We start from the raw sequence: 14,258 nt of genomic DNA, 5'->3' as shown, positions 1-14,258 counted from the left end.
ATTTTTGTGACATTGTTTTCTTCTCACCTAGAAGGCCTCCTTTGGTCTCCTTTTAAGGATTGTTGTCCATGTCCTGTAGTAATGCATGAGTGTACTCTGTGATTTAGGCCTGCTCATCTTTCTTTTTCTTTCTTTACATTCTCATCTCTCTCTCTCTCTCTCTCTCTCTCTCTCTCTCTCTCTCTCTCTCATATCTCATCATTTACCATGAATTCAACTATCATCTTAACAAGTGATTTCTCAATCTACATGTCCAGTCCTTATTTCTCTCCTGAGCTCTAATACCGCCTCTCCAACTATCCTGGTGGACATCTCCACTTGGATTTCCACAGGCATCATAAATCAGCATGTCTAGTGAGCTGTTGCCCTTTTTTCAAGTGATTCAATGGCAGTTTATTCCCATTCATGTGAGATACTTAAACAGAAAAACACAAAAAGTTCTTCTGACAGATGCAGGGAGGCAATATGGTAGAATAGACAATACCCTGACTGGGTACTAGGATACATGAGTTCTGTAGTCCTGATTATACCACTCATTAAGTGTGTGTGATATTGGGCAAGTCATTTTCCCATCTGTTAGCCTCAGTTTCTGCATCTATAGAATGGAGGAAGGAGGACTGTCTGACAGTGATCTCTAAAGCTCAGTTCTTGCTGTAAATATTCTATCAATAAGCTTCTATTTCTTTATTCTTTAGCATCATTTCACCTCATTCACTATTCAGGACCTCAGTTTATGGTGTTTTGTTTTGTTTTATTTTGTTTTTCCCACCTGGCCCATGAGCAGAAATCTTTCATCTAGGGTGTAGCTTAGTCCTAACAAATCTTAAGACGTAGAACCAAATAGCATGGCCTTGTGTGTCAGATTACTTCAGAACAATGACTCTGTTGAACTCCCAGCATTAGGCTAACTTTTAAAGAAGAAACTTTGTTAGTTTAATTGAAAGAGTGACTTGATCCTGGAAGATAGGGGACTGCAGCCAGCATCTTGGGTCCTCTTTTGAGCTGCCTCATCTAGGATTCATTTAAAAGAGAAAGGAGAAAATTTAGAACTGAATGCAGTGTTGAATTTAGCAACTCCACTCAGTGAAGTTGAAGTGAATGCAGGTTCTGAAAAGAGCCTCCATGACCAGAAGAATGGCTGCAGTCTGCCCTACAAATTGTCTCCATTCTCTCTCACCTCTGTGTTTTTTCTGTTGAGGCAATCATTATAATTGTTCCAAGTTTGAACCCTATGAGTCACACTTGACTCTTACTTTACCCCATTTAGCAAATCAATTGTGTCATCTTGTCCCATTGTCCTTATTGTTGATTGTGATAAAAGGCTTGATATGTTAGAGTTTCTTGTGGCCTTAAGGACTCTTTTTCAACAAAATATCTCTCATTCATACATAAAAAGTAATTCAAGATTCATTGAAAAATATAACAGATGTAACCTTTTTCAAGGAAACACTGATTAAAAAAAAATCTGGCAAGGCATAAAATAGGAAACTGAATCCTCACCAGAGACGATTACCATTGTGATGGAAAAAAATCCAGCCCAGAGTCCAAATTGAAGAGTGATTTCCATATGAGTGTTTAGGTTCTTCAGATGTTACTGTTTATGGATGATACTGTGGCTGACAGAAATTCCCAGAAGACATTGTTCATTCACAAGTACTTAGTCTGACCATCTACAAAGAAAAGACCAAGTAGAAGAAGAATGTCTTTTGTCAAAGTTATGACATACATTTGGGTAGAAAATCTATAGAACTTTTTCCTGTCAATATGTGTATCTGAGATATACGGTATAGATGAACAGACAGTTGGGTCAGGAGTTGAACAGGAGGAGGAAAAAGGGCTAGACTGCCCTCATGCAAGGCTTCTTCCACTGTTCTCATGGAAAGAAAGACCCATCTTTTTTAATACTGTCATTCTATTTGTATTGCTTTTTCAGTAGTGAGCCATGGAATATAATAATCTCTGAAGAAATAAAAATAAGTACAGAGGACAATGAAGAAGCATATGGTGGATGTGAGCAGACTGCAGCATATAACCAGTGCAGATTTTCAAAGAACAGGAGTAAAAGATCTCATGAAGGATATGTATGATAAGAGGAACAGATGAGCTAGCTGGTCATGTGATGAGGGCAGTGACTGACAGATAGATACCCAAGTGCGTCACAGGCACACTAACAAGGAAAAATAAAAAAACTGAGGAAGACCTTTAGCATATTGGTGAAGACCTGGGCAAGTTCTGTTAAGATCTGATCATTAGAGGGAAATTCCAAATTGATAAAATTGAAGATCCACTTTGCGGATGGTAGGCACTTAATGCTTGTTGATTGATAGTTAACTTAACTTAACTTCTCTTGTATCTGTTTCCTTCTTACAGTACAACCATCCTAATCTAGGGGACTATTGTAGTAGTAGCCTAATTAGTCTGTCTCTTAGCAGTCAGTCTCTCCCTCTTCAGCCTGTTTTCCCAAAAGGGTCAAATTGATATTCCTAAAATGCAAGTCTGACCGTGTCACTTCCTTGTTTGAGAGACTTCAGTGTCTCCCTATTGCCTCTAGGGTAAAATACAAATCCCTCTGTTAGCACTTAAAGACCTTCACAATCTGAGCCAATTTCTCTTTCCAGGCTGATTATTCATCCCCCCCAACTTTATAGACCTAGATAAAATGAATATAGAACCTTAAAATATAATTTCTAAACCCTAATTACATTTATTTATATTACCATTTTTAATATATCCTAGATAATTCATTCTTTTTATTCTTTCCATTAGATTAAGATAATGTTCTCCAGCATTTATTTTACACTCAGTGTTTAAAACATTATGCTTGGGTTTTTAACCTAGGGTACACATGAGCTTTTTTTTTTTTTTAAGTGATAACTATTTCAGTATAATTGATTTCCTTGGTAATTCTGTGTATTTTATTTTATATATTTAAAAATATTCTGAGAAAGGTAAACTTTACCAGCTTCCTAGGGGTCTATGACATGCAAAAAAAAAAATGGTTTAAAACTCCTGATACAGGCTAACCTCACCTTTTGTTTGTTTATTGACCTCTGGCTCTGTTTTATGCAAATATAATAGAGAAAATGACACTATCTCTTTATAGTTTATTATTAAACAGATGAGGAAAAGTATATACTCATAAAAATTTATCACAAGAACTCAAATTTCTAAATTATAAGAGAGATGCTATACAGGGTAGTTATAAGGAATGACTTTTTTTTTTCCCCCAGCTAAACTAAGACCAAAATGACTTACAGGAAAAAGGATCTTATTCCCCAAATATTAGTATTACCTAGTGGAAAGACTTTTCATACTTCTGAAAAATGCTATAAATTTTGTTACTTAAATAAATTATGTGATGAAAATCGTTCTTAACACACTATTTGACAAAGTTATGCCTTTCATGTTTGTTTCTCATTTGATGAAAAAATGTAGAGACTGTAATACTGCCTTCCTTTTTTTTTTCTTTTTACCAAAATACTTGGTTCTTACTCTTAGCCTTCAGGTCTTATTTCCCTACATAGTTAGCATTTTACAAATGAAGAAAGGTGAATTGCTTTAAGTCTCTCCCCAGGGTCACAGATGGGATTAATGACAGAACAAAGGATATAACTTTAATAACTTAACTCTGTCTATTGTTTTTTCCCACTAGGTAATTATGATTTTTAAGTAAGATCATACTGTAACACATATACTACTGAATCAAGTCCTTCCCAGATAATTGATTGCAGACTGAGTACTTTCTATTAAAAAACTTATGATATTGTCCAAAAATGGATAGCAAGACCTCACAGATAAATTCTCATTAAATGGCAGTCTTTTAGTTCTATTGAAATTAAAATTTCCCCAAATTCCTCAGATCCTTTTAATCTTTTGATGTTCCTTGTTATTGTTTTGTATAGATCAGTCATTCTCCTCCCTGTCTTTTTTTAAGAAAAAATAACTTGTGAATATGAGATAATTGATTTCATTACTTTGTCTTTTCTTGATAATTTTACTTATTTACCTTATTGGGTATTTGCTAGTTGAGTAATCTATTGTCCTCTGTTTTATTTATTTGTTTGTTTGTTGAATTGTGGAATAATTCATTGATGATTAAGCTGTTTTGTAAGAGGTTTGATTTGGAGTTGCAACTTGAGATCTATTGACTTTTGGATTATGTTATTCAATCCCTGCTCTGATTTCCTGTAACTTCAGAATAAGCCTATGTTATTTGATTTGCTCTTCCTTCATATTCAAAGATTTTCCTTTTGATTGCTTGCAAAATTTATTGTCAATAAAATTGTTCAGTTTAGTTCAGAAATTTTAGAAAGTTTTCTGCTATTGTTTCCTGTGTTATAATGTTCCAAGAATGATTCTAAAATATGAAAATGGTTGTCTAACAACAAAATGCATTTTCCTAACAATTAGGGTATAGAAACATAGTATTTATTTTTAATTACCAATGTTTCTCTACTTATATATGTTGTATCGATTAATATATCTTTTTGTTTTTCTTAGACAAAATTGAAGAAGCGCAGAAAGAACTTAATGAGGCAGAAGATTCACAAAAAGGTGAGTCTAATTTAAATGAGCACAGAAGAAATAATGGATGGATTGCATAGTGAGTCTCCTTTAGCCAGTTTTTTAATCGTTTGTCCCTAAAACTCCTTGAAATCACTTAATGATAGCCAAAATGCAGGTTTATGCTTCTGCATTTTGGGAGGCTACATGGATTTGAAAATATTACCATCTAATTTGAAAACTAAGTTTCAGAAATCAACTCCTGTTTGATGGTAACAAACAACACTTTGGAAAATCCTCATAATCAGAACTGATACTGATACTTGAGGGCAGGAGCTGGCTCTCCTTTCACTTGTATTTGTATCCCTAGTGCCTGCACATAAGAAGCACCTAATAAATGCTTGTTAGTGGCATACTATTGGGAGAAACAAATCTCTGTTATATTAGCTTTCATAATTTGACTATATTACAGACTGATTGTTTTGGTGGTTTTTTTTTTTTTTGGTCATACATTTCTCTGATGATATCATTTATCCCATTTTTCTTGCCTAACTAGATTACAGTTTGCTCATGCCTACAATGGGCCTTTCTATTGCCCTTTGAGTATTCTTTTGCTACTATAAGAGTCTCTGATGTGTAGCTGTAACATTATCAGAAGAATATTGGTGATAGATGATTTGTTTCAGGAAGAAGTTTGAGGCCATTAAAAGGTGTGCATTTGTCTCAGAGGCAACTTAGACTGTTCTCCTGTTCCATACTGGACCTGGTTCATTGTCCACCTGTGATGTTTGTACCATATGTATGTATTGATGGATGGCTCTACATGTTTCCACCCAATTTATAATTTGGATAACCAGTGTTCTTCAACTCTTTGTTTTTCCCTGCATTCATAATTAGGCCAAACTCTTAAAATTATTTTAGATCTGATTTTGGAGGTTCTGCATATTTTACAGACTTGATGTAATCAGTGTGATGTACCTCTGAAAGCCAAGGCACATGGAGGACTTTTTCATTTTAGGGAATCTTCTTGCATTTGGACTCTGTGTTATATATTCTCCATCATGATGGCAAAAACCTTTTGTTTCATGTTTCACTTGCTGTTAATAACTAGAGGACTAATAAACAAGCTTATATGTCATTTTAAATCTGTCTAAGCATCTTATATGATCTTAACACATGTATGGGACACATTTTGTTGGAGAAGAGCCTTTAAGACTGAATGTTACAAAACAAATAATTTTGTGTAGACAACAGATAGAATAGGATTTGTATTATTTTGAACTGTCAGTCATTTGTATGACTGCAAATGGTCTCCTTTTAAGTATTGTGTGCCCATTTCCTTCTCATGTTTCCATCAAGGATTCCTGTGTGTTGATCATTTTCATAAAGATTTTGCAGAAACAAGAAAGACTACCAAAATATATTACCATCTTAGGTGAGAACATATTATATTATATCACTTTTAAAGTATCCCTTTCTTTTCTTCTTCATTTTTGTCAGTCTCCTTGTAAATAGTCACAGAACTGACATCATACTGGGCAAGTACTATTGATGATAGATTTTATTTTATGATTTATGTATTTTTCATACAGAGAGCTCAGTTTTCTTTTTCTTTCGAAATAATTTTCTTTTTTTTAACCTTGCCCTTAACAAACACCAAATAAAAAAAAATTCATATACAAAGTGGAAAAAAAGATCATTTTATATAAAACAGAGGACTTCTATTTATGAATATTTTATTTTTAAAAAATACCTGATAAATTCAACTTGTTTTCAAAGCTGTCTTTATCTGTATTTCCTTTTCAACTTCCTTCTTTGCATTTTCCTTTAAATACCTTTTCTTTTAAACGACCTTTTCTTTTGTTTCTGCAACACTATCTATACCCTTACTCTCCAAATAATACCCCCTCCTTTTAGAAAAAGAAAAACAAAACTTTTATAACAAATAATTGTAGTCAAGCCAAACAAATATGCACATTGGCCATGTTTGAAAATGTACCATGAGTCCATTACCTCTCTGTCAGGAAGTTGCTGCATCAAAGTTCCAAAGTCTTTGATAATTGTTTTGCTTCACAATGTTGTTGTTATTGTGTAAATTACTCTCCTGGTTCTGTTTACTTCACTCTGGATCAGATCATATAAATCTTCCCAAGTTTTTCTGAAACTGTCCCTTCTATCATTTCTTGCAATTCACATACCATTATTTTTTTAGCCATTTCCCAATTGAGAGATAGTCCCTTAGTTTCTAGTTCCTTGCTGTAAGAAAAAAAGAAGGGGTAGCTGGGTGGCGCAGTGGATAGAGAACTGGCCCTGGAGTCAGGAGTACCTGAGCTCGAATCCAGCCTCAGACACTTAACAGTTACTAGCTGTGTGACCCTGGGCAAGTCACTTAACCCCAATTGCCTCATCAAAAAAAACCACAAACAAACAAACAAAAAAAGAGCTGCTATAAATGGTTTTATACATTTGGATTGTTCTTCTTTTTCTTTGATCTCTTAGTGGTTAGAAACTTAATAGCAATAACGCTGGGTCAAGGAGTATATACAATTTTGTGACTTTTGGGGTGTAGTTCCAAATTGCTTTCCAGAGTATCAGCTCAGTTTTCTTGCTGTGTTTTCTACTGACCTTTACTTTTTTAAAAAGGGTGAGAAAGTGTTCTTTTGTCATAAAAATTATTTTTAAAATTAGTAATAGCAATTTTTTAATTTCATTATTAAGATGAGTTAGATACTAGGAATTATTTTTCACTTTTGTCTGGATTTTTTTTAGTGAGAGGAGACATGTGATCAGGATTAAAATTATCATCAGTATAGAAGGAAGCAAAATGAGAGAAATCTAGGTTTAGGGAAAAATCAGAGGCTTTACCTCTGGTGCCAGAGCAATAGCCACGGGCCACTGGGCTCATGCTTGTGTAGATTAGTAGGTGGAGGAGGCACTATAAACAGGAAGGACATATATTTATGTCCTTACTGTGTGTGTGTGTGTGTGTGTGTGTGTGTGTGTGTCGACCAAAATTTTGATAGGAGAATTTTGTTTGTGGTAGCATAGCTAGGAAGGTAAAAGATGAATAAGGGAAATGGAGAGCTTTTAGGGCCTACAGCATTGAGACCTCCAAAAGGTGAGTGAAGGAAGCAGAAGCCCAATAGGACATAAAACTTGGAAGGCCAGAGAGGGAAGAATCTTTTCCATATAGGAGCTTGGGAAGTGGGGCATCTGGTGGTCTTTGATCAATGAGTCTATATTGAAGGATACACAGGGCCGAAGCCCATGAGCAGAGAATGAACTATTGGAACTTCAGAAGAAAGCACTGCCCCAGGACCCCAGGTTCTTATACCCAGGCCTAAACTTGGGGAAACACATTCCGAAAGGGTGGACACATTAACAGTTTTGCCAAACAAAATCAACCAACGAGAGCAAACAGGACCTGAAGCAGGATCTGTGGACAAGTTGTAGCAGAAAGCAGCAACCAGGAAGGGAGACCCAAGTAGATTAAGGCCTAATGCCTTTAAAGTGTCAGGTAGGACCAGCAATAATGAGTTAGCTTATAAACTCCCTCTGTATTTGTTGTCCTCCACATCATTGTTTAGTTTTCTGTAGTTTAACATATATAGTTAACCATGATGTTATCTTGTTATCTAGTATGCCGCTGTAATATTTTACAGCACATTGATGTATATTTTAGGAAAGTTATTTGTGGATTTCAAAAGCCAAATTTAACCAAAAGCAAATATCAGGAATATAGCATTGGGATATTTAAAGAAAATTGGAATTATATCTAGATTAATAAGTGTTTGGATCTTTTGTAAATTGCAGGTCTCTCCTTAGAAATCTCTAATTGTAATATTTATTTTGCGAAACCATTTAATTTTCTAAAACTCTTTTCACCTTATTACTAATACTATAGCATATTGGTATAAATATGAATACTTCTCTTTTATAACAGTCTCTACCTCTTGAAGAGGAAAGAATAACACTACCAGTCCAGGGGAGCCTCAACACCCAGGCCTGGCACAGCACCTCTGCCAAAAAAGGACAGTGCACTGACCCAACATTCTTCCTCTCCCCCTCCCCAAACCACCCTAGAAGAACATCAGCAGCAGTAGGCTAGAATTTTCCCAGACCCAGGGCCCTCTGCCAATGGAGTAGGTTCTAGCTGCAGCACCTCTCCCTCCCTGGTAATAGGTAGGCTGACGAAGTCCACTGTACCTGACACTCACCCAGCAAAAATACTGTGTACTTTCATTTTTCATCTGTCCTTACTATCCTTATAGCTAATGATTCTTCTTCATTTGAGATCAAGTATATTGCCATCTTTATGTGTGGCTGAGGTGGAGTGGAGAAGGTCATAGAATTTAAAGAAGCAGAGAAGTGGGAGGTTAGGAGGTTTGAGGGAATATCAACATTGGATGTTGAAATCCCCCAGTGTAAGCGCAGGATTTGGGGGGTAGAGAAAAACTTATCTTTCTCCAGTGTCTCTCAGAGACCTCACCAACTCCTAAAGGTTTAACTATTATCTCTGTGCCAGTGACTCCTAAGTCCATACATTTAGCCCTGTGGTCTCCTCCCCCAAGTTTCAATCTAACTTGATCTGTTGCCTTTCAGCCATTTCAAACTGGATATTCTGGAGACATCTCAAACTCAACTTGTCCAGAACAGGGAGTCTTTTTCTTTCTTTCCAAATCTACTGGTTTGTTTTTTTTTTTCAAACGTTCCTATTTCTTCCAGGGTCCTAGGTTCATAACTTCTGTGTTATTCTGAATTCATTACCGTCTTTCACTCCACATATCCATCAAATCTTGCCATTTCTACCTTTACACTTTCCGTGAATTTTGTCTTTCTGAGTTTTCTGATAGTGGCATTACCAATCTTCCATACTAATAATTTTTTTCCATTAAAAATTTTTTTATTGATGTTTTCTGTTTCTAACATGATCATAGTATCCCACATATCTTTCTTCCCCCTGCCTTTACCTCTTCCCAAGAGTCATCCCATAAAACAAATAGTGGTTTGTTTGGTTTTTAGAGAGAGAAAGAAAAAATCAGCATAACTAGTCAATAGATTGAGAAAGCCCCATCAAGTATAGATTGGGGGTATGTTTTCGTATCTCTTCATTTGGGTCCCACTTGATCTTTATAATTTTGTTATATTTACTTTTGATTCTTTGGTGGGTCATTGTTCTTTCTACCCATGTCTTTTGGAAATCAACTTCCTCATTCTTGAATTTTCTAAACTCACATAGTTTATTGAGCCTATTCTGTCTTTCGTCTGTGGACTATCAATATATCTTATGCTGACCTCCCCCTAGTATGCAGTTCATTGCCTGAATATTACAAAATAAGGCAAATTTCTCCCTACTCCCAAAATGAGATACATCACAATATAGGAACAAAAAAATGATATATGGGGTTTGGGGACTGAGATTCCCATTTGGAGGAAATGTCGGGAAGTGTCATAAAGCAAGTGTTATCCTCATCGCCATCATCATCATCATCCTGCTGTGTGATTTCTTCAGACTCATCTGATTCTGGGTCAATAGTTAGAATATTTTCGTTCTTGGAGTAGAGGCCAATGGAAAATAGAGGTCAGAGAGGCTCTAAAAAGGAGCTGGTGAATGTATAGATGTGGCATCTACTGTCTGCATTATGAAACACTATGTCTCCTGCCTCATAATCCAAAAAGATCCCTACTTTGTTGAGTTTTCCTCTTAAGGGAATTCTGGTCCTAGGTGTGGTGTAGACTATATAGTTATTTTGTCTTAGACTCAAAAGCTAGTAGCCGGTAGAAGAAGATGGTGAAACCTCTCCAGTTCTTTTTACAGAGTTCTTACAAAGACCAGCATCCCAAACAGAACTGTTTCCCACTGTCACCTCCCAATAATATCTTCCAGACTTGAAGCTCTGAGTTGCTCGAACAGGACCTCATAGATTGGATTTCTCCACAGTACAGTGCAGTTCCTTCCATGAATCTCTTTCTCTCATTGTTTTCATATCTGTGGTTATGATGATTCCAGGATGGGCAGTGTCAGGATCCAGATTGATTGCCTCATGGAATCTTGATCTTTTTTCTCTTGAAAATTGTCTTGATCATTTTTCTCTGATTCAGGCTTCTCCTCAAGTGAGACTGGAACAATCTGAAGGACTGTGCTACTGTTTTGGTGTTTTTTTAGGACTTTTTTTTTTTTTTTTGCTAGGCAGTGGGTTTAAGTGACTTGCCCAGGGTCACACAGCTATTAAGTGTTATGTGTCTGAGGTCGGATTTGTACTCAGGTCCTCCTGAATCCAGGGCTGGTGCTCTATCCACTGTGCCACCTAGCTGCCCCAACTGTGCTACTGTTGACAGTTGTTGATTTGACCAGAGATTTTTGATAACACAAATTTTCTGGCACTCAGGACATTTAAAACTATCCCCATTAGCTGAATAAATGTACTGGAAGATACAGTCTTTGCAGAAATTGTGACCTCATTCTATAGACATGGCACTTGTGAAGAAATCTAGGCAAATAGAGCTTATCATCTTTTCTGAAATACTTGAAGTAAGATATGAGGCCATGATTCTTTCTGATACCTCTGATTTGGGTCTTTCCCTGTTCTTGGAGCTCCTCTCAGTTTCCAAGAAGAAAGATTCTCCCATATTAATAATTTTATAGTCATCTTTGATTCCTCTCTGTCTTTAGTCTTATGTACCCAATATGTTATTAGGTTCTGTCTGTTCTTCCTGCAAATGTTTTTTTTTTTTTTGTCCTTCTTTCCTACTGCAGTCATCCTAATTTCAATTCTCATTTCTTTTTCCCGCGACCATTTTAGTAGCCTCTTAATTGGTTTCTTACCTTTCTCCCATTCATCTTTCATATCCAGCACTCTTTATCATGTCACCATTGTACTACAAAAAAAACATCATTTAGGGGTTTTCTATAGCGAATTTCAAAAAAATACAAACATTTTATCTTAGCTTTTCTTCATGTTCTACCCTATGTTTCCCAATTTATCTCAGACAGATATTCTCCACATAGTCCATTTTCCAATCAAACTGAACCACTCTATCACACACCTTTGTGATATCCTCTTCTATCTCCATTCCTCTGCACTTACAGACTCTAGTGACTGGAATGGATGCTTTTCCTAACATCTCTGCCATTTGAAGCACCTTCTTTCAAAGCCCAAATTAGTTTCAGCATTTCACTTAAGCATTTTCTCGATCCCTTTGCCAAGTTGAAAATAATTTTTCCCTCCTAAAATTTCCTAGAGCATTTTGGACCATGCGTTAGCACTTGACATTCATTCTTGAATCATTATTTGGGTGCACATCTTGTGTCTGTTAATTCTAGTTTCAACTGATAGGATCAGAATTAGGTTTTATTGTATTTGTGGGTTGACAGCAGTGTCTCTAGCAAATTATCCTGGGTATAAGGTGAAATTAGGAGAGGAGCCAGATGTGCCATTTTTTTTAAGGAAACAAACACTTTGGGTTCTTTGTTTAAATGACTACATTTCAAGAAGTCCTAAAATTAAGGTGTGCCTGATAATAAATAGTACTGTGGATTTGTAATCTAGGGGGAATGATAAAGAGGCAATTTAATGTTATTTAAATACCCAATGTAAGTGAGTTTAAAAGGTATGCTGTCAAGCTTAGGAATTTTTGTAAGGTTAGAAATATCAGAGATCTGAAGATCATTGTTTTAGCTTGGGGGAAGTTTCCTTAATGATAGTCTGTACCCACATGACAAAAATAATAACAATAATAATAATAATAACAATAATAATAGCTGACATTTATATTGTGCTACGATTTACAGAGCATTTTGCATACATTATTTCTTACAGTCCTTTACAACTCTGTGAGGCAGGATTTTATAGATGAGAAAGTGATAGGTGATTTAATAATTCTTACTATGGGTTTATCTTTGAAAAATATTATTTATATAGATGAATCTTTAGCTGTTTCATCATCATATTCATATCCATAGATCATATCCATTATTTTTTCCATTTAAAATATTTAACTATATTTCTTTTATTTTTTTTCTTTACTATTCTTATATAGCTCCTTTGTAGTCCCTAGTTGTTTCCCCATCCAAGATAATCCTTTTTTAGCTAAACATAACTGAAGGTGGTACTATTTGTCTTGGACTAGAGGAGGAACAGAAATGCTCAATATTTGTTAAATTTTAATGAGCTGAAGCTAAAAATGGGTTATATAGGATGAGATAGTAAAAAACAGTTGTTTTTATTTTATTGTTTATATATTGTCCTATTATATTCATTTTCCCAGGTTTATTAAAAAAGAGAAGGTAGGTGTTGTAATAATGTCTGAGATGGTAGCACTGACAATTATTAAAACAGCTAGGAAGCTTTATTTTGTCAGTTTTCTTTTGGATTCATGGATGAATGATAAAGAAAAAAGTCAAATAAATGTATTTGACCTTTTCTGTTGTTTTTTTTTTTAATTCACGTCAGTGTTCTCTTTTGTATCAATCAGAGATATGACTTAATAAGATAAGGACAGTCCATTGTTTGGGGTTTATACCTTCTTTTCTGCTCAACTTAGTGTTAGCAGTAAAATAAAACTGATGTAACTGGTTGTCTATCAAGATGCCTAAAAGTTAGGTGCTCTTTCTCACGATCATTCGTAGAGGACAGTCAGTAAGTGGATAGACCAAAACAAGTTGAAGCTGAACTAGGGAGAAGATGAGAATGTACATTTTTAATTTCCCTTGAAGGTAGAACAACTGGAGGGGAGGAGGGAAGAAGTGAAAAATTAAGGAGGGAAATTAAAAATGAAGACAGTGAATGAAATAGGAATCAAGTCTTATATCACCAAATTTTGATATTTCTTACTATTTCTGTATCCCAACTGCATTTTTGTGAGATTTGCATCATGAACAAAAACATATCAGGTTTTCAATACCCCAAAAAGACCAGTTGCGAGACCTTTAATAAATAACTACTAACCCATTTGCCATTCTTTGTGAGAATGATCCATGTAAATATTAAGGTCATTCTTATGGAAAATATAGGTAGACTTTACAAGAAATTTTCTATGTAAAATTTGCCGTGAAGTTCTTCAAAGTAGAGTAAAGAATGTACAGAGAAATAATCTCCAGAGTAGAGAAATACGTAAATTTCTCTTCTTCAAAATTGAGTCAAAGAACAAAGCAGTCTCCCTGCAGGTAGCTTTTTAAAAATACTTTAAAATAAATATTTTTCTTCTTTCTGTTTTATCTGTATGTGCTTTGATTTGTCAGTGGTATTCAGAGTTTTATCTGTTATTTTTGTTTTGCTAATTCTAAGTAGGACCATAGTAAGTTCCATGTCAGTTTCAACCAATTCTTCTATGTTACTTATATTAAATTTCAGTATTTCAATAATTTGTACTAGTGAGTTTTGGGACAGCACATTCCTGAGCCTACAGATTCTTCATTATTTAAGAAGATACTTACAAACATAACATACAGAAATAGTTTCCTCCTAGTCAGCCTTAATGATTGACTTTCAACAAATTCCAAGCATTGTCTTTAAAGCTATATTTCCAATGTATTGGACATCATGAACAATGCCTTCATGATGCATCATTTCTTGTGTAATAATATTTAATATTATTAATTACAACCTGGTTTATAAGTTGAGCCTTTGAGGTTATACTCATATGTAAAAAGATAAGTTAAAAAACCCAAATAATTTAACCACATTTCATTTGGGTAAGCTTTGTGTTTAAGTTAATCAGTAGAATAATTTTACCATCCTTAATTAAGTCAGTGA

The 14,258-nt window shown here is 35.1% G+C and overlaps 1 protein-coding gene across 6 annotated transcripts in view; it reads left to right on the top strand.

Annotated features, from left to right (window-relative positions):
* The window catches only part of HIVEP1 (human immunodeficiency virus type I enhancer binding protein 1), a 177,727-nt gene that overhangs the window by 97,206 nt on the left and 66,263 nt on the right, over positions 1 to 14,258 (top strand). For all 6 annotated transcript variants that reach the window (XM_027877587.1, XM_027877171.1, XM_027877330.1 and 3 more), the window contains exon 3: positions 4,501 to 4,554. In XM_027877587.1, coding sequence (XP_027733388.1) covers positions 4,531 to 4,554 — 24 coding nt within the window. In that variant the 5' untranslated portion in view covers positions 4,501 to 4,530. The remainder of the gene's footprint in view (positions 1 to 4,500; positions 4,555 to 14,258) is intronic.

This window comes from Vombatus ursinus, unplaced genomic scaffold, assembly GCF_900497805.2.
Source record: "Vombatus ursinus unplaced genomic scaffold, bare-nosed wombat genome assembly UNPS02000577.1, whole genome shotgun sequence".
Taxonomy (NCBI): domain Eukaryota; kingdom Metazoa; phylum Chordata; class Mammalia; order Diprotodontia; family Vombatidae; genus Vombatus; species Vombatus ursinus.
This window is presented reverse-complemented; position numbering and strand designations above follow the sequence as displayed.